General features: G+C 33.9%; 1 protein-coding gene across 3 annotated transcripts in view; it reads right to left on the reverse strand.

The window, feature by feature from the left end:
- The window catches only part of COP1 (COP1 E3 ubiquitin ligase), a 238,708-nt gene that overhangs the window by 166,719 nt on the left and 52,946 nt on the right, over window positions 1–19,043 (reverse strand). For 2 of the 3 annotated variants that reach the window (XM_046682582.1, XM_046682581.1), the window contains exon 6: window positions 9,153–9,221. The exons of the other annotated variant lie outside the window; for it this stretch is intronic. In XM_046682582.1, the coding sequence (XP_046538538.1) occupies window positions 9,153–9,221 (69 nt within the window). The remainder of the gene's footprint in view (window positions 1–9,152; window positions 9,222–19,043) is intronic. 3 annotated transcript variants of the gene reach the window in all.

Below are 19,043 nucleotides of genomic sequence, written 5' to 3' on the forward strand. Positions count from 1 at the left end.
ATAATAATATGTACAAAGGCATAACAGCTATGAGAAAGGGAAATAACAAGTTTGAAGCTATGATAATGAATGAAAATACCCAATACCAACCAGTATAGTCAGAAGAGATAAGGAAAAAAACCTGGAGAGTAGGGAATGCCAATGTTTAAGAGACTGGCAAAGGAAGATGGAGCAAGCCCTGCATTAACTATCAAGAAGGGGAGAGCACACTATCACAGAAATCGGGGTGGGGGGGGAGTACTTTCCTACACCCGAACACTTTTCACGGTACTCCTAACCTTAACACTGAAACCCTGCTCTTCCTCAAAGACAGTCTGTCTTGGAACGCTTTCAAATAAAAGCTGGTCAAAATTCTCTCATGCACCAGGCTTCTCAGGACTAGGTGGGAACTGACCACTTGTACTATACTCCATGACCATTTCTAATCATTAGTCTTCCACTCTCACATAAGAACCACTCTGGTCTGGCTCAATCCAAGCAGCCACGTCTCTCTTTACTGATCTCAGCCATTGATAAACATCCTAATTGCTTCCCACCAACACTGAAGCCTTTTATCTTTTGGTTCACACACATTTTCAACTCCAGTGATCTCAACCTCTAATTTAGCAAAGCACCCCATGGTCATCCCTTAACCTTTTTCATTTAATTACTTAAAATGCTTCACTCTTGGGGGCCAGCCCGGTGGCGCAGCGCTTAGGTGTGCACGTTCCACTTCAGCAGACCGGGGTTCACCAGTTCAGATCCCGGGTGCAGATGTGGCACCGCTTGACACCCCATGCTGTGGTAGGTGGCCCACATATAAAGTAGAGGAAGATGGGCATGGATGTTAGCTCAGGGCCAGTCTTCCTCAGCAAAAAGAGGAGGATTGGCAGCAGTTAGCTCAGGGCTAATCTTCCTTAAAAAAAATAAATAAATAAAATCTTCACTCTTGAAATCCTTATTTAAACAAATGCTGACAGATCTTTAGTACGACTGCTTTAAAAAAATACACTTAAAAAGAAAGATGAGGGGCAGCCCCATGGCCAAGTGGTTAAAGTTACACATGTTCTGCTTTGGCGGCCTGGGTTTGTAAGTTCAGATCTGGGGCACAGACGTACTGCATTCGTCGGCCATGCTTTGGTGGGTCCCACATACAAAAGATAGTGGAAGACTGGCACAGATGTTAGCTCAGGGCTAATCTTCCTCAAGCAAAAAGAAAAAGACGACAACGACTGGCAATGGATGTTGGCTCAGACAGATAATCTTCCTCACCAAAAACAAAAAAAAAGGAAAGATAAACGTAATCATCCGTAATATTAACATCCAGAGATAGCCAATATCACTTGTGTGACACATAATACATAATTAACATCAAATTAATAATTTTCATTCCACTTTTGAACTTGAAATGCCAGAAAAAAATTCTAATACCACCTGATATCCCAAAAATATTAAACTCTAATGTCCTATGTGGGGGATCACAATTGGCCACCCCAAAATGTGCCTCCTTGGCTTGATTATTTTCAAGAATAAAAGACTGAAAAAAGCTTGACCTCCTCCCTAACTGCCTAAAAGAATTTAAAATAGAAGGGCCTGTTCCAGGAAGGAGCTAATACCATAAGATAACTGTAACATAATGTAAAATGTATCTCTCAGGTCACATAGTCTATAGCTGGCCCATTTGCATTTCCATCTCCATGTATATTGCCTTCCTTCCCCTTGAAGGAAGGCAAACTTCCTTCAACTTCCTTCAACGCTTCAAACATAATGACTCAGTAATTGATATAACAAGGAAACAAAGACTCACCAAGGATGCAGAAAATTCTCACCGTACATTTAACCAACTTTACACTGCACCACAGCACTGCAGAAAACACTTTTTCAAGCATGAACATTTCAAAATTTAACTAACTACCAGGTGATAGTACAAATATCATACTCAAAAGAATAAAACCAAAAAGTATTTTCTAATAATAATGCAACCATAGCAGAAATCCATAACATAAAGACATGAAAATACCCATGTCCAAGTAGTTCAATTCTAAATAACCCACAGGCCTAAGAAAAACTGTAAGGAAAATTAGAAACTATTTTGAACTAATAAATAACAAACAAAATACCGTACCAAAATCATTAGATGCAGCTAAAAGAAAAATTACAGCCTTAAATGCCTATATTAGAAAAAACAGTTTGCACAGTAATATGTACATCCGAGTTAACAAATTAAAACCAAAGAAAGGTGAAGGACAGAAATTATACAGAGTATAAATTATTAAAATAGAAAACAAAAATAAAGTAGAGAACATAAACAAAGCCAAAAGTTGGTTTTTAAATAAGACTCATAAAATTGATACATCCCTGGCAAGAACTGATCAAGAAAAAAAGGCACAGCACCAATAAGAAGAGTCAGGAATAAAAGATATCACTAAAAATTCTGGGGGCATTAAAAATTAAATATTATACCAATAAATTTGAAAATTTAGATGAAACAGACAATGTCTAGAAGAAGTACACATATCAAAAGTGATATCTAAAACAAAAACCTGAATAAGGATAGAACTATTGAAGTAAGTGAATCAATAGTTTAAAACTTTCTGCAAACAAACAACAGGTACAGATAGCTTCTCCAGTAAGATATTTAAATATTCACCAAAGATATCCTTCCTAGACAACACAAATGCTCCCAGAAAAGGGAAAAAGATGGGACATTCCCCAACTCATCTGATAAAACAATCTTTACAGCAAAACTGAACAAGGTTGGGATAAGAAACAAAAATTATAAAACAGTTTCACTAATGAACACAGATGCAAAAATTCTAAACAGAGTATCAGCAAAGCAAATAATATAGAAGAGGATATACATGATGACCAAGTTTGGTTTACATAAGGCATGCAAGTAGGGCAAGCAACTGTACTAGTGGGGTTTCCTAGAATGCTGACTGTGCAGTGATAAGACTAGGATATTCCTGGGCAAATCAGAACAGTTGGTCACCCTAAGTGCAAAGTTGATTGACTTTTTAATGTTAAACAAACGTAATTATTCACATTAACAGAATGAAAAATTCGTATCATCTCAGATGCACAAAAATTTTGGAGAATACTCAACTCACATTCCTGACTAAAGAAAAAAGTCCTCTTAGGAATCTGAGAATAGAAATTTATTTCCTTGAATAATAAAAAGTACCTACAAAAAACCTACAAAAAACATCATACCTAATGGTGACACGCCGAAAGCTTTCGCTTTGAGATCAGCACCAAGACTAGGATGCCCCGCTATCACCACTTCTATTCATCATTGTACCGGATGTCCTAGCCAGCAGAGTAAGACAAGAAAAATAAATAAAAGATATAAAGATCATAAAGAAAGAAACTAAACTGTTATTACTTGCAGATGATGATGTGTACACAGGAAAAAATATCTACAAATTATTAGAATTAAAGAGAGTTTAATAAGGTTGCTGGATATGAAAAAAAAAGTATATGTAAAAATTAACTGTATTTCTATATACCAGCAACAAACTGAAATTAAAGATATAGACATCATTTACAATAGCATAAAAAATGATTGAAGACTTAAGAACAACTCTGAAGTACAGATGTATAAGAATAATACCCTAAAAAATACCAAAATTTTGAAGAACATCCTTAAGAACCTAAATATAGAGAGAGAAATACCATGTTCATGGGTTAGAAGACTCAATATTGTAAAGACAGTCTCCCAAATTGATGTATTGAGTCAAAGTAATTCCAATAAAAATCACAGCAGGTTTACCATGGAAATGTACCAGCTGGTTCTAAAATTTATATTGAAATACAAAAAGCCATGAATAGCTGAGACTTTCCTAAGGAAGAACAGTAACTTACTTTAAAGTTCTATATTTAATACAGTGTGGTACTGCCAAAAAGATAGACAAATAGACCAGTGGAATAGAAAGAGAGCGTAAGAAACAGACTCATACCTATATGCTCACATGATAGATGACAAAAGTGGTACTTCAGAGCAATGGGGAAAGGATGGACTTTTAAATTAAGGATGCTTGAACAACTGGATATCAAAGTTCCTTATCCCTCACATTATACACAATAATAAAATACCAAATAGATTATAGAATATGAAAGATAAAAGAATAAAGCTTCAAGCAGATAATATAGCAAAATGTCTTCATGACCTCTGGTGGAGAATTCTTTACCTGACACAAAAAGGCTCTAATCATAACAGGAAAGATTAATAAATTTCATTCTATTAAAGACAGAAACTTCTACTCATCAAGTGACATCAAGATAACGAAAAAAGCAGCCCAATTAGAGGGGGAAAACACTTGCAATGGAGAGAGAGAAAGACAGAGATAGACAGAACTAAGAATTTTTATCTAGATTATACAAACAACAAACCATTAAGAAAATCAACTAAATAGAAAAGATGCAAAAAGTCTTAAGCAAGTACTTCACACATACATAAGAATCCAAATGACCAATAAACATAGTAGCAGGTGCTCAATCTCACTAGTCATCACGGAAATGTAAATTAAAACCACAGAGAACATATACACCCCAAGATCAGCTAAACCAGAAAATGTCTATCGATGCCAAGTACCAGCAAGAATACAGTGCAAGAGGAACATGCACTCACAGAATGCCTGTAGGAAGAGTAACTAACACAACTGCTTGGGAAAACAGTGTGGCTTTATCTATTAAATTTAAAGATATACATATCCTATGACTCATCAATTCCACTTCTACATACATACCATATAGATATATATACTAATATATACCTGGATACATGTATAGTAGCATTGTTTGCGAAAAGCCGAAAACTGAAAAAGCTAAAAAGTCCATCAACAACAAAAGTGGGTTATACTTATTTTATAGAATACCATACAACAACAACAATGAATCAACTACAGCCATATACAACATCAACGAATCTTAACATTGAGCCAAAGAAGACAACAACACTATGTACTGCAGAAGTGCATTTATATAGGTTCAAAAAAAGAAAAACTTACAAATACTTGGGCATTAAAACAATAGAGAAAAACAAGGAAGTGATTACCACACATACCAGAATATTGACTACCTAATAGGCAAGGGAGAAGGCTATAATCTGGAAAGGGTCAGCAGGGAGATGTGGGGGTCCTAGCAATCATCTATTGTTTAGTAAGGACGGTGGTTACGTGGTCGGCCACTCTACTGTGATTCTTTAAACTGTAAATTTGTTCAATGGACTTTTCTGTGTTTTATCTCACACAAAAACATTGCAAAATTCAATTCATTAAAATTCCAAATGAAACCAAGACTCATCAAAACTGCCCTATTACAGTAAATTAAACAGGTACCACAAATATCCAGGAGTATACTTTAAATCAAACGAAATATAAAGTAATTATTCAAATACTGGTACAAATTTACACAGATGAGACTGGTTTTTATATGGAATCCAAAGCCCTTTTGTTTAATCTGACCAGGAAGAAAGAATAACGTCTTCATTTAAATATACACATTCATTAAATGCTGTGGTAGGCAGGCTTTAAGATAGCCTCCAAAGATCCTCACCTCTTAGTATTCACATCCTTGTGTGATTCCCTCTCTTTGTGCAGGCTGGACCTAATGATTTGTTTCTAAGAAACAGAAAGCAGCACATGTGTTGGGATGTCACTTTCAAAATTAAGTTACAAAAGGAATGTGATTGCTGTCTTCAAAACCCTCTCTTACTTTCTCACTTGCCCTCTCTAAGGGAAGCCATTGTGCCACATAGGAAGTTATCTTAAGGAGAAGCCCATGAGGCAAGAAATTGGTCCCTTTCCAACAGCTCGCAAGTGAACTTGGAAGGCTTCCTATCCCAGTTGAACCTTGAGATAACTGCTGCCCTAGCCAACACCTCAAGTGTAGCTTGGCGATACACCTTGAACCAAGGCACTCAGGTGTGCTGCACCAATATTCCTGACCCAAGATAGCAAATGTTTGATGTTTTAAGCCATTAAATTTGAGGAAATCTGTTACACAGCAATAAATAATTTATGCAAATATCTACTATGTGCCTTGCACATTCCTGTTCATAATATTCAAAAGAAAGTCAGTAGGAAAAAAATAAAAAACGAAAATTAAATGTAGGATTCTAATAGCCCCGAATAGCAGTGAGATGTGACACTGATGTAAATAAGTAGTATGTTAAATCTGAAAAGCAGTTTAACTTCTTTGATTGGTATATATCAATGTCTAAACCAAGACTCATCACAATCCCAATTAAAAGTTACGTATGAAATCATAAAGTTAATTTTCAAAGTCTGAATGTTAATCTTAGGAAAATAAATTCCAAAGTAGTAGTTTCCCTCCTGGTCAGTCTATATTTTGCTTGAATAAGTTCAAGTACAAATTATACTGCGGGAGATAAGACCTTTAACAACTATACTCATTTTGAGGATTAAACATGCAAATATGCTTTATAATGTATGCAAGAAGAAAATATAACCACTCCATTCTGTCTGCACTAAATCATGAGATATTTGTCAACTATACTTTCTAGACTAAAGTTTATTACAATTACAAATCACTACTGTACCCAACTCCAATCATGGAGAAATTTATGAAATTTAATCAAAATAATAGGTAAATTTTTAAAAATCTGTTAACTTAGCTTCAGATTTTCAAATTTTCAAAACTTTATTAACCTAGCTCCTCAAAGTCCCTTCTGTAATTAAATCTGAAATACTCAAAATCACTCAATCATGGATACATTAAAAACAAGAAAACCAAAATGTATTAATGACAATATAACTAGTGCACATAAGAGGCACCAATATCCAGAATACTTGGAACTAGTATATTTCTTGGATAAACTACCTCTAAGGGGGAAAAAAATCAATCATTCACAAGAATCATATTAGATTCAAACTAAAGTCAAGCTGAAAAACTCTACAGCACAATTAACCCAAATGTTTAATAACAAAAATGGAAACACTCATATTAAGAGCTATGTGATCAAAGGCAAATATGATAGAAGGTGTTACTGAAGGCCACCAGCCACCACATCAGAAAGAGGACAAATTAGGATCACAAGGTAGGGATCTTGTTGGGAAACAATTTTCCACTAATCTCTCCCATTTCTGCACATCTTGTGATAGTTTTTCTTCCAAATTATCTTTTCAAGAATGTTTGTGTTGACTTCCTCCAGGACAGAGGGCATATTTACTTTCTGATCAGTATAATATATATAGTGTCTCCCTGCAGGGCAAAGACTGGACAGGTTTGCTAGCAGATTCTCTTAAAAGATTGGAATTTCCTAAGCTCAGGGTTCCACAGCTGTAACATAAATCTACAGTATGTGCAGAATCCACCTGGGCCCATCTCTACATCGCCCCTTGGAGGTCAGGTGGAACTGATGCAAATATGAAGCTGATGCTGCCAGATGTGACATGAGTAATAAAAGTCTTTATCTCCAGCATCTGTGAAACTGTGGCAGGCTAACTTGCTAGTAGGGTAAAACTCTCAGAACGTTCACAGTTTTCTGGGGTTTTTTTACAGTTATGTGCTGTATCCTTATTACCTGAGACAATTTCAAATCTAACAATTTATTACAAGCATTAATAGACCCCTAAAGAAGCACTGAAAAACCTCAGGGGCTAAGGAAAATCTTAAATAATTCAGGACACAGATAACGACCAGGCATTACATTTAACCCTCGGATATCCTCATGTTTGGAATGTTCATTTAATTGATTCATTTACTCATTCACTATTAAGTAATTTCCTATGTTTTAAGTCTCACTCCCAATGTTTTCAAAGTCTAAAGCAGAAAGAAACATGCAAAACTACTGCGAAACAATTTTACACTCTGTTTTAAAAGGTGGGAGGAGTATGTATGGAATATAAAAAATTACCACTTTTCCAAAGAATTTTCTACAGCAAAAAATGTTGAGTCTACATATTGAATTAATAATTTTATTTCCATACATTATAAAATTTCCAACTTTGTTACTCAAAGTGTGGTCCAAGGACCAAGAGCATCATCACCTTGAACTTGCTAGAAATGCAGATTATCAGGCTCCAACACACACTTCTTAATCAGAACCTGGATTCTAACAAGCCCCTCAAGTGATTCTCATGCACACTGAAGTTTAAGAAGTACCCACTCAAAAAGAAAAAAAAGGAATAAGTCTTAAATTTATAATGAAGATAACGTTTTTAATAGACATACTAAAAGCACAACTGTAAGCAAAAGTTAAGGATAGGACAAATACAGTCATAAACCATGTAAAGAATATTTAATTATCAACACTAGCATAAAACAGAAAAACCAAACCTGAATCAAGTAAAAACATTGACATCATGAACAATCAGAAAAAAGGGAAATACCAAACTAAGATAACGTAAGGATCTGTCAATGCATTGAAAGTATTTCATCAAAATAAAAACTCATCGTTTTATTTTCTCAACTAATAAAGATAGCCTAGAACCTAGCACATAATAGACGGTTATTTATATTTTTTTAATGAGTGGAAAGTATCCTAATTAGACAACTCAAAGTAAAAATATAAGAGAAGTGACACAGTTAGGAATTTAAAAGTTTTTAAAGCTATTTTAGGATGCTACCCAGAGCACAGAATTTTGCCTTTGATTTTCCCATATTTTGTACAAGTGCGAAATGACCGACGAATTTTATAAATGTAAAATTAGAACATTCTGGTTATAAAATTGTTAATAAAAATTATCTTTTGGCTATCCTGCATGCTTACACTTTCCAGATTCTAAATAGGTAGCTATGTTTTCACATGTTTTCTCCCCCAGCGTGCATTTTTACCATGAGAAAGACTGTAACCCTCTCTACTTAAGGCTTTATTAGGCACATTTTCCTAACTTTTCTTTTCAGGGCGAGGAGTAAGCTGTCATTTGATAATCCTGTTTTCTTCTTCACAGCTTTGAGGTAAGCCATTGTATTCAATCTTATAGAAAACTTTTCAGCACATCTCCAAAAGTGGATTTTTAAAGTATCAAGTTGTAAAGGTAAAAGAGGTTAAAATAACAAAGCTTAAGAAAAACTCCTGGAAACTTAAATGCTTTTTAAATATTTAAATAAATTTTTTAGCATGAAATGCCTTTACAAAAGTGGGGGGGAAATGGGACTAGTCAACAATATTAAATGAAACATTATGTAAAAGACACAAAATAATATACCTCTCTCTTATTTCTTCTTGCAACCTTGAGGAATTCCATAAGGATCTGTAGTTGGGCTGCATGTGATTCCTATAATAGAAAATTATAATTGTTCTTTTAAAAATATAACTACGAGTTCAAAGTTTTCTTTAACACCCCAGTATAACCAGTATGAAGCAATGTTATACATTGATTTAAGTCAGTCTATACGGCTATTTAATCAGTTTTCCCATTTACTAAATTGGCGTTTTTAAAAGGCATTTTCCCCAAAACTAACTAAAACTAATTTTAAGAAACAAGTGTTTCAAATTACATTCCTCATCTACCATGCTGAAAAAACTATTTATGGGAAATGGCAATTCTGTTACCTGTCCTAGCCTTCTCTTCTCCAATCAAACTAGTAAGACATCAAAACCAAAAATCATAGTGAAACTAACATAGTTCCTAGAGACTAAAATCACTTTCCCCACAAGAATTTCATTGGCAGGGGAATAAGAAGCAGAATAAATGGGAAGAAATCCATACATTTCAGAAGTCAAATTTACTATTTCTAGTTATTACCTACTTACACAGATGTGAGAATTAATATATTTCTATAGAAGATTTCAGTCATATAGAAACATATAAAAACAAAAATTTTAATATAATTAAGTGGAGGGAGAGGTAAATAACCCAAATTGGTAACTGAAATAATGAGATAAGAGATAAATGATAACTATAAACTTGCCGTTTTCTGGGTATCAAAAAATAAAATTACAAATATGTATCTTTTACTGTTAAATTTTACAAAAAGAACCAAGAAATTCCAGATGAATCTGATAAATACACGTAAAAAAATACCAAACATAAAAATGGAATAACAATAGGAGATGGTTATGAATAAATATAACTCTATTTTTTAACATATAGTTGAAAAGGATGAATAAAAAACCCCAGCGGAGTACTTCCAAAACAAACAAAAATAAATGAGATTAATAAAATTTTCATTTACCAGGCTATGCAACAGAATTATCTGAGGCATTTGTTAAAATGACACTGGAACAGACATTATCTGATTCTCTTACTCTAGAGAAGACTCCAGGAATCCATATGTTTAACAAGTCCCCAGATGGTAAGAATCAGTCCATCAACATTTGAAGAATCACTAAGATATTACACATACTACACAAAAGTATGGCCGCTTCATAAACACTCCTAGAGTCTACCCTCTTTGGGGAGAGGGAGGGAATCTTTGCATTTTCAAGGATAAAAGGCAAAATAGATCAATGAAATGTTTCAGTCAAGACAAACAGACAAGGGAGGACAAATGAAGTGACAATCACATTAGGATATTCCAATTAACAAACTCAACTGAATTAATGTTTCACAACTGAAAAAATTTGTAAAACACAGTATCATAAAGCTTTAAAAGTGAAATTTTTTCCTGCATAACAAACTGGATTGGAGGTCAGACACATTCCTGAGAAGTTAAACTTTCACAGAGAACAAACTCACAGGGGCCCTGAGTCCCAACAATGATAACAAAGTATCCCAGAATCCTCTGCATCTTTCTTGGGACTTCTTTACACTGATTATCTATAACTGTCTACAGATTATTTGGTTAGAGAGCAAAGACCACATATTTATATAAGAGGAACGTGTACAGCCAAAACTGTTAATAAATAACAGCTCATTTGCAAAGGAATTGTGCAAACTACCTTCAAAATAGTTAAGTTTGAATACTTCATTTCAGTCTATCAACTAGGATATGTTAATAGGGTGAGAATGCAACGGATTTACAGAAGGGAAGGGGAAAAGCCCCCCAAAGCCTCTAGGTCAAAGGAAAACTGGGACCAACTAAGTACACGAGGAATTCATTAATGGCACCTTCTTCTACAACTTAAATCTTTAAAGGAATAACTTCAAGAAAGGAGATAAATGGCAAATTTATAAAACTATAATTTCATATGTAAATATGAAAGAAAATCATATAAAATAAAAAGTGGAGTAAAAAGAGAACACTTAAAAATGGGAAGAGTATAGCCAATTGTATCAAAATAAGTCTAGCCATATAAAATTGTTAGAACTGTCTCAGAAACTGAACATGAAGGTAATCCCCTAAAGTCATCTAACCCACTACCAAAAATACAAGTCCAGGGGGCTGGCCCTGTGGCCCAGTGGTTAAGTTCGCGCGCTCCGCTGCAGGCGGCCCAGCGTTTCGTTGGTTCGAATCCTGGGCGCGGACATGGCACTGCTCATCAGACCACACTGAGGTGGCGTCCCACATGCCACAACTAGAAGGACCCACAACGAAGAATATACAACTATGTACCGGGGAACTTTGGGGAGAAAAAGGAAAAAAATAAAATCTTTAAAAAAAAAAAATACAAGTCCAAGAAGTTGACTTTCTAAACATTTCTTACAATTGTCAAAGCTTCCACAAAAGTATAATGATCATTTATCCCAATTATCTCATTTTCAGATGAGGAAACTGGAGTAAGAGAAAGAGTGAAAAGAAACATATTTAGGGGAAAGAAAAAAAAATATTTAGAATCTTATTCTCCACTCTCAGTGCTCTTTCTAATACAGCAAGTTCTGTCACATTTGTCCCCTTTGGTTCACAGTCTATTACCTAAAAGGGAGCATGCCTGCCCTCTGAAATGGAATATGCTTCAAATCTTCAGTAACACATTGGTTTTTTCCTATATTTTCCTATTCTTTTCTGCAATTAATTTTTTATACTAAAGATCAGATAAGATTATCCCTACTATGAAAATGAATCAACTGCTTGATTTGAGCCCAGAACAATTAAACATGTGAATTGTAAAATTAAATCTTCTTGTTCCAACTCCATGGTTTAGTATCCTTCTGATATTTGGCATTTGAGAGAACTTTCCAACTGGCTGAAAATGCACTGCTCAGACCTATCAAAACAGCTACTCTAACTCAGCTTCATAAATTTCACTATAAGTGAATGTTGGCCCTTATGAGTTTACCTGCCACCAGTTCATCCTCCCAAGTACAGTTAACTCTATAGTAGTTGCTCAACACAAGGGTAAGTGGCATTTTGAGGGAAGAAGTGTTTCCTTCCATAAGACTTCCCAAGTAGCACAAAATAGACATGTTATTTAGCAGTATAGAAGTAAATAAAAACAATTAAAAGTTGAACAGATTGCTCCTAGGGAGTTAAGATAAGGGATAGGGAGTAATGGAACTGAGGACTGCTGATTTTTTCTATGAATCTTGTCGTATCATTTGATTTTGTAAATTAGGAGTATTTATTACTAGGATTTTTTTTTAAGGGAAAGTAAAAGCAAGAGGGGGAGAAGGGGTGGGTACTTTCCAGATGTGACAGAAGTAGAAGAGTTCTAGGAATCTAACACAAAAACACTGTAAAACTGTATGAGTGCTTCCCCTACTTGCCTTCAGATTCCCTATCTATAAAATAAGCAGATGACATGCCAAAAACAAGAATCATTTTGTCATATCCTTTGCAAAGGTTATTTAGGTGATTATTTTTCTCTACATTTTTTTCCTTAAATCTACTGTCAAAAAAATTCTAATGAATATTATTTCTGGTAGTATGAGTGACTACCAAAGCATTCAAATTGGGGTACCAATACACCTGAGAATGCAAGTAGATCTTCCAAAGTATATATGGACACAAGATTTAAAGGGAAATAATTCACAAATCCTCAACCTTCAATATTTATCTTTTCTAAAATTGATCTGCTCACCAGACATCACTCCAGTTCTCAATTCCAATATGTTCTTTCAAAATTTCTCTTTTCGTTCTTTAAAGGGGTTTAAAAAGGAGGGGAAGGAAAGGCGTATCTTTTACCCATCCAGAAATTTACCTTGATACATGGCCTTGGGGTATGAAAGTCTCTGGAACAATAAAATAACATAATATAAAATAGTCATGCACCACATAATGACATTTCAGTCAATGACAGGCCCCTAAGATTAGTATCACATAGCCTAGGTGTGTAGTAGGCTATACCATCTAGGTTTGTCTAAGTACACTCTATAAGGTTCACACAACAACAAAATGGCCTAACAACACATTTCTCAGAACATATTCCCATTGTTAAGTGACGCAAAACTGTACTGCTGTTTTAAAAAGCGAATTACTCTAAATAAAAACTAGATAACAAATCTTTTTTATAACTCAGGTAGTTGCCAATTCTTTGCATTGAACACAATTTAGGCTATGAACCAAAAACTGACAGCTCTAGAAGGAAAATTTAAAAATCCATGATCATATTAGTAAATTAATATACCTCTCTCTACACTGAATAGGTTTTTACTTTGAAAAATTTTTAATAGAAAACTTTTAAATAGAAGATGTAAACACCCAATTAACAAATTAAATGAAAAGAACAAAAATGAAACAATTTCAGAAAACGTGCTTCAAAGCACAAGAGGAATATTTACAAAGAGTGACATTATAAATAGTTCACAGAATGAGTGACTAAAATTTGGATGAGCTGGTATCATAGAGACAACACGTTCATAGTACAAAAGATTTAAGTTAAAAAACATTAGTGACCAATCCTCTCCAGATTAAAATGTAAAACACTGCTCCCACAGTTAACAATAAAAATACAGATAAAGTAAAAAAAAATACTATTCTTTAAAGTCAATGAATTGAAACTAACTCAAGCAACAACTGAGCTCCAACTCAACTAAATTCCTGACTAGACCAAAGAGATCAGTCTCTTAACCTTGCTCATGGCAAAGGAAAAGGCAAGAACTTTTAGGAAGAAAGCATTAACTACTTTAGTCTCTATACCACTCTTGAATACAGAATGTATAAGATACAATTAAAAAATTACAAAACATGGAAAGAAGTAGAAAACTCAAGAGAAAAAACAAGCAAAAGAATGAAATTCACAGATGACTCATGCTGGAATGAGCAAAAAGAACTTTAAAATATTACTATAAAGCATTAAAGAATTAACAGGAAAAGAGAACAAGTGAAAAAAATGGAGAATTATAGAAAAGAAACTGAAAGAACAAAATGTAAATCCCAGAAATGAAGTACAAAGTCTGAAGAAGTAAAAAAATAAAAATAAAAAGACATTGGATGGTTTTAGGAGCAGACTGGACAGAGTGGAGGAAAGGAATAATGAACTCAAAGACAGTTCAATATAAATTGTTTAAACCGATCTACAGAGAGAAAAATATTAAAAATAAGAACAGAGTATCAGAAATATGTGGGATAATATAAAACATTATAACAAATGACTAGAATCCTAGAGGAAAGGAGAGAGAGCACAGAGCTGAATAAATAAGAGTTCACAATGTTCAAAGAATAGATCCTCTTGTTCCGTGAAACACAAGCAGGATAAATATTTTTAAAATGAAACCGAAGAATATCAAAATCAAACTACTGAAAACCAATGTCAAAAAGAGGATCTCAAAAGCTGCTAAAGAGAAAAAGGATATACTATCCTTAGGGGAAGAACAGTAAGAATGACTGCTAATTTCATCAGAAACAAAGAAGCAAGAAGACAATGAAAATATATATTTAAAGTATTAAGAGAAAAAAAAACTAGACTTCTATCAGCACTACAAGAAATAGTACAGACAGTTATACAGACAAAAGGGATTTAAAAGAAAAGATGAAGATACCTGAAAGGGTAAATATTTGAGTATAAAAAGGGGTTTTCATTTTTCCATCACATCTTCAAAAGACTATTAAGTGTTCAAAGCAAAAATAACCATGTCTAGTGGGGTTTATAACAGTCTAAATCACAAAACACATCAGCTTGGTTAAGTAGAATTATTTTAAAGTTTTACATTTTCATAAAATGGTATATATTCAATGTTGACTGTGAATACATTGTCCTTGAAGTGGCATACTACAAACTCAAGGTTGACTGTGAAAAGTAAGAGAGGCATTTTGTAATCTTTAGAGAAACCACTAGAAACACAATAAAAAGAAGTACATCAAAAACAGAGAAAACAAAATGGAATACTAAGATGGAATCCTGAAAAGTCAATGACTTCTAAAAAAAGGCAAGAAATGAGGAACAAGGAATAAAGAATATATGGAAAAATAGAAACAAATACCAAAGTGGTAGACCTCAACTCTGATGCAATATACCTCAACGCCCATCACACAGAAGACAAAAAAGAAGAAACAGGAAAAAAAAGAATAGCAAAAATAGTCATACCCAAATGAGAAGTGAAATAAAAGGGTGTGCTTGCAATATTGCTTTTCCCTTCTCATGAACTATGAGGTGTATCATTTTTTAAATGTGGAACACACCAAATAAAAATACATTAAGCATCTAAAATTTGACGTGAAAACTGTGGGGAGTCCACAGCTGTTGCAGGTGCTCCTGAGGCCCTCAGCGACAAAGACTGCCAGGGTCTTCCACAGAGCAGGCCGCTAGAGACCATGACAGCAAAAGTCCACTGGCTGACAGAAGTAGCTCCCACCCTTGCCTTCTGATCCTAGCCATCTTCAGACGTTTCTGCTAAACCAGTCTCTCCAGCAATCCCTTCAGTATGGTTATTCTCCTTTTTTTTGCTCTGCTGTGTTGCTGTTTGTCTGTCTTACCAGGACTCACGTCTCGCTCCCTAGAGCTATTTTCATTCATAAATAGCTATCTAATTGTTTTTGAAAGGGGAATGAATGCTGGTATCCCCTATTCTACATCAATAATTATATTACATTTAAATAAACTTAAGCATTTGAATTAAATGAGCTTATTAGATTGTGTTTTTTAAAAAAACCAACTACATACTGTTCAGACACTTTTTTAAAACATGAGGACAGTGAAAGAATTAAAGTAAAAGGATGAAGGAAGATATACAATAGAAACTCTAATCTTAAGTAAGCTACTGATGCTATATTAACAACAGAAAATATAGAAGCAGACTTCAGGACAAGGAATATTTCCAGTGATAAACATATACATTTCATAGTGATAAAGGAGATGATTCATCCAGAAGACATAACAATCTTAAACATGTATACACCTAATAATGAACTTCAAAATCCATGAAGCAAAAATCACAGAAAACAACGAAAAACAGACAATCAAAACCATATTTTTAACACACTCCTATCAGTAACTGGTAGAACAAGCAGGAAAAAAAAAGGTCTGAATAATAATAACAAACTCTACATAATCAACATTTATAAAGCACCACAACAAATAACATGCAGTTTTCAAACGCAAGTGAGCATTCAACAATATACACCATCTACTGAGCCATAAAGAAAATCACAATGAATTTCAAAGGGCCAAAAGTATAAAAACTGAACTTACAAATCTCACTAAAATGCAGTAAGAAAGAATTCACACTCCTACCTTAAACAACAAAACAAGAGGCCAGTTATAGGAAACCATGGTTTTGAGAAAAAAGACCAGAAATAGTACATTTTCCCAGGAGCCAGAGTGGAAAAACCTTGAAAGACACAGGCATCAGTAGAATACTCAAAAAGGTTGCCTCAGCAGTGGAGCAAAATTAGCCTAGCCAAAAGTCTGCTCTGACCCCAATCTAACACACTCAGAGACAAGTTTTGAAAGATCAAACTTCTTCCAAGTAACTTAACTACATGCCAGAACAAAGCTCAAGAAAGTGTAAAAGAATGCAAAAATACCCAGCACTAAACAAGGTAAAATTTACAACTTCCAGCATCCAATCAAAAAATTAATAAGCATGCAAATAAGAAATATATCCCATAAGGGGAAAAATCAATCAATGAAAATAGATATAAAAATGATACAAAATTAGTAATCAAAAACAATGAAGAATTATTATAAATACATATATGCTCTAGAAGTTAGAGAAAAGCATAAGCATGTTAAGGAGAGACATGAACAACAGAAAAGATCAGTGTACATGAAAATAGAAACAGAAACTATCCAAAATGAAGTAGATAAAGAAAAAAGACAAAATAGAAATGAATACAGATGTTTATCAGTGAGCTGTGGAATAACTTCAGCTGGCCTAACGGATGTGTAATTGGAGTCGCCAAAGTAGAAGAGGGGACAGAAAAATATCTGAAGAAATAATGACTAAAACTTTTCCAAATCTGATGGAAACTACAAACCCACAGATCAAGAATCTCAAAGAACCCCAAGAACAAGAAATAAGTGGTAGCGGGAGTAACTATAGCAAGGCACATCAAAATCAAAATGCTTAAAAACATCAAAAGAACATTTTAAACTGGAAGAAACACATTTCATTCCAAGGACAAGAGATAAGAATGACAGCAGTCTTCTCATCTGAAACAATGCAAGACAGAAGACAGTGGAGAGACATTTTTAAAATACTGGGGGAAAAAAGTAATTCTAGAATTCTGTACTTATTTGGAAGTACCTTTCAAACACAAAAGCAAAATAAAGATTTTATTAGGCATAGAAGCTGAAAGAACTCATCACCAACAGATTTGCCCCAAAGAAAAGTATTTTAGGCAGAAGGAAAATTACTGACACAATTCAAAAGAATGAATGGAAAACAAAACAAGTGCACCAGAAACAGTACATATATGGGTACATATAAGACTTTTAAAAAAATCTCCATAAAACATAATTTACTGTTTAAACCAAAATTAGTAACATTTATTTTGGGGTTAATAAGATATTTAGAAATAAAATATGTGACCAAAAAATGGTACAAAGGTCGGGAGAGAGGAAATGGAAGCATATTGTTGTAAGGTTCTTATAATACAGATGAAGTGGGACAATATTACTTGAAGGTACAATGTAATAACAATTGTATTAAAAACCTGAAAGAAACCACTAAAGAACAGAACAAAAAAGTTCTATTTGATAAGCCAACAATGCAAATAAAATGGAATCATGAAAAGTATTCAATCTAAAATCACATAAATCATGTTGTCTAACCACAATGCAATTCAACCAGAATTCAATTACTGAAGTATATATTTGGCAAAGAAGCAATATCCAAAATATACACACACACACACACACACCCCCCCCGTCTTACAAATCAGTAAGAAAAAAGACAAATAATCTAGTGAGAAAATAGGTTTAGGATATGGATACGTAATTCACCAATAAGAAACCAAGAGAGGCAAACAAACGAAATTCTCAACTTCACTAGTAAACACAGAAATGCAAAACAAACACACACACAAGCATCTGACAACCATCAGATTGGCAGAAACTAAAAAAGAAAAAATACCAAGAACTGACACAGTACAAACCCACAGATGAGCAATTTGGCAATATTTAGTAAGGTTAAAATGTGCATGCAAACCCTATGAACAGCAATTCCACTCCTTAAATCACTAAGTGTATATATTTCAGCACAAGGAGACATGTATAACAATATTAAATGGAGTACTGACAATAATAGCTAAGAAATGGGAAGAACCTAGATGTCCATCAAAAGGGAATTAGATATGTTCATGCAATGGATTACTATGGAGAAGTTAAATAAACTAGCTATATATTTATCAAGATGAACCTCAAAAAGTAAAGAGGCGTATGTCAAAAGGATAACTACAGTAGGAAACTCTTTATATAAACTTCTAAATTATACAACTGCTATACAACATTTTATATAGTTGTAGATACAAATATATGAAGAAAGCATATAGACACTTGAGAAGGATCCTTGCCAATTTCATATGTTGGTCATTCTGGGAGAATGGAATGAGAGGAGAGGGCTTTAAGTATAAAAAATTTAATTCTCAAAAAATCAGATCTAAGACATATATGGCAAACTGTAAATATTTATTAAAACTGAGATGAGGTATTTCAAGAGTCTCATTTTCTATATTTTTCTGTATGTTGGAAATATTCAAGTTAAATAATAATACAAAGTTAAACAGGAAAACAATAATGAAAGAAAGCTATAAAACCTATGATAGGAACTTTGATTCTGAACTGGGTTCCTCTTCAAAAAATAGAAAAGGATCTGTGGTCTAAAACTAAGATACGT

Source organism: Equus quagga, chromosome 13 (assembly GCF_021613505.1).
Source record: "Equus quagga isolate Etosha38 chromosome 13, UCLA_HA_Equagga_1.0, whole genome shotgun sequence".
Taxonomy (NCBI): Eukaryota; Metazoa; Chordata; class Mammalia; order Perissodactyla; family Equidae; genus Equus; species Equus quagga.